The sequence below is a fragment of the Bidens hawaiensis genome, unplaced genomic scaffold (genome assembly GCF_021521415.1).
Source record: "Bidens hawaiensis isolate Kalapana, Puna unplaced genomic scaffold, B.hawaiensis_p1.1 tig00033112_1, whole genome shotgun sequence".
NCBI lineage: Eukaryota > Viridiplantae > Streptophyta > Magnoliopsida > Asterales > Asteraceae > Bidens > Bidens hawaiensis.
This window is the reverse complement of record NW_027495652.1, coordinates 58,390-60,973: the sequence shown is the minus strand read 5'-3', so window position 1 is coordinate 60,973 and position 2,584 is coordinate 58,390. Positions and strand designations below refer to the sequence as shown.

Here is a 2,584-nt window from a genome sequence, read left to right as displayed (position 1 = left end):
TACTCCTAACTTGATTAATGAATTGGTTAAGAAAGGTCCAAAAAAAGATTTAACTATTGATAAAGGGTCCCGTGGATAAACATGGAAGATGATTTTCTATAGTTAGTATACTATAATTCTATCAAATCGGGAGACGCGTGATAGAGAATGGATAGTGTATTGGAAAGAGATTGAAAAACTATTTTGTTTTTGTTGTAAGATTTTTAAACAAAGGCATATGAAAGGTGGGTTGGAAAATGAAGGTTATGAGGATTGGAGGCATGCTTCTCAGGCTCTTGAATAGCATGAGGTTAGCTTTGAACATCTCAAGAATATGAATCAATGGTTTGAAATGTGTCAAAGTTTGGAATGCAACGAAACAATTGATAAAGTGGCATACGAGCAATTTAAAAAACAAGAGATTATTGAAAATAAGTCATTTTTAGGATTATTGGCTCTGTTCAAATTTCTTGCTAAACATGGTTTAGCATTTCGTGGATCCAACGAGAAGTTGTATATAAAAAGCAATGGAAACTTTTTGTGTTTGGTTGAGATGTTGGAAGAATTTGACCCAATTATGAAAGAGCATGTGCGACGTATCATGAGTAATGAACTCCATGTACATTATCTTGGGCATAATATTCAAAACGAGTTAATACAATTACTAGTTCATCAAATTAAAAACTGAAATCATCAAAAAGATAAAGCAAGCAAAGTATTACTCCATAATAATCGATTTCACCCCCGATACAATTCACCAGGAACATATGTATATAATTGTGAGGTATGTCAATTTTAAATCTAATTTTGTGACTGTTGAGTAATCTTTTTTAGGTTTTTTGGTTATTGATGATACTACCGATAAAGGACTTTTTGAAGTTACATCAAAGTAATTAGAGCCTCTTGGTCTTAATATTGATGATATGCATGGTAAAGGCTATGATAATGGAGCAAACGTGAAGGGAAAACATAGTGAAGTTCAAAGGAGATTCTTGGAAAAAAAAATCCTAGAGCTTTGTATAGTGCTTGTGGGTGTCATACTTTTAATCTTGCACTATGTGACATGGCTAACACTATTACTAAGTCTAGAGCAATTTTTGGAACAGTACAAGGATTTATACTATCTTTGCCAATTCAATTAATATACGGCAAGTTTAAAAGATAATGTTAAAGGGTTAACTCTTAAGTCATTGTCTACCACTCGTTGATAAAGTCGTGTAGATAGTATTAAGCCTATTAGAACTCAACTTGTAGATGTAAGAAAAGCTTTGAAACAAGTTAGAGCTTCTAATAAAGATCCTAAAATTCAAATTGAAGCTAAATCACTAGAAAAGTCAAAAGTATGAAGTTGGTGAATTTGAATTTTTGGTACAAATTGTCATTTGGTATGAAATATTATCAAACATCAATGTGGTGAGCAAAGAGTCGCAATCAAATGATGTGGCTCTTGATGTTGCTATTGATGAAGGGGACAAATTGATTAAATACTTCAAGAATTATAGAGAAGTGGGGTTATCTAAGGCGTTTGATGAAGCTAGAGAAATTGCCAATGAAATAGGTGTTGATGCGGGATTCCCTCAAAAGCACGTGATAGATAGGAAAAAACAATTTGATGAGACTTCAAGTGTAGAAGAAGTTAAATTTTCACCCGAGGATTTCAAAGTAAATTACTTTATATGCATTATTGATCAAGCTATATTTTCTCTTGAAACAAGATTCGATCAATACCAAACAATTGAAAAGATATTTGTTTTTTTGTTTCCTAAAAAGTTGAAGACACTTGATGAAAAAGATCTTAAGTCTTGTTATCGTCTCAAAGATGCATTGAAATATAAAGAAGAATCAGACGTTGATGATAATGAACTTTATTTGGAGTTGAAGTTGATTGAGGCATTCTTACCGAGTCACATTGTTATCCCTTTTGATGCTTTAAATAATATCAAGCGGCTCGGTCATTTCCCTAATGCTATACATGTATATAAAGTGTTTTTGACAATTCCGGTAACAGTGGCCTTGGCAGAAAGAAACTTTTCAAAATTGAAGTTGTTGAAGTCTAATTTACGTTCCACAATGTCGCAAGAAAGACTCAACAGATTGGCAATGATATCGAAAATGAAATATTATAAGTATAAACTATAAAGACTTGATCGAGAGCTTTTCTTCCCAAAACTCTAGGAGAGCCTCAAAATTTGCTTAAGTTCCATCGTTTTGATACACAACGTGTGTTTTCTTAATTTTAGGGAATATGTCATAGCTTTATTTTACAACAATTGTATTCATATTTTTGGTTTTTTGATATATAATTGATAAGTTTATATTATAAGGAGGAGGCCCAAAAATTGTCTCACATGAGGCCTATTTTTTTTAACCTTCTTGGAGACGGGCCTGCTAATTGTGCTCTTCAAACTATTTCACACCAAGAAATACCTATCCAGGTCTAGCTAATCAACCTTTTCTTATGGTTATAACACACATAAAACGTGTTGGCCTAACCGTACGTGCAACTGTAGAGGCACGATCATGACATATGTGAATCTAGTTGGCAAAACTATGCAATTGTGCATGCATGATTGTGTTTTCTATGACTTTATGTTGGCCCAACCCT

General features: G+C 33.0%; 1 protein-coding gene across 1 annotated transcript; it reads left to right on the top strand.

Annotated features, from left to right (window-relative positions):
* Positions 1–331: 331 nt before the first annotated feature.
* Positions 332–2,118, top strand: LOC143584393 (uncharacterized). Its single transcript, XM_077066464.1, has 3 exons — positions 332–575; positions 814–868; positions 1,398–2,118. Exons 1-3 carry the CDS (start codon positions 332–334, stop codon positions 2,116–2,118), a joined length of 1,020 nt encoding a protein of 339 aa, XP_076922579.1.
* Positions 2,119–2,584: the final 466 nt, after the last annotated feature.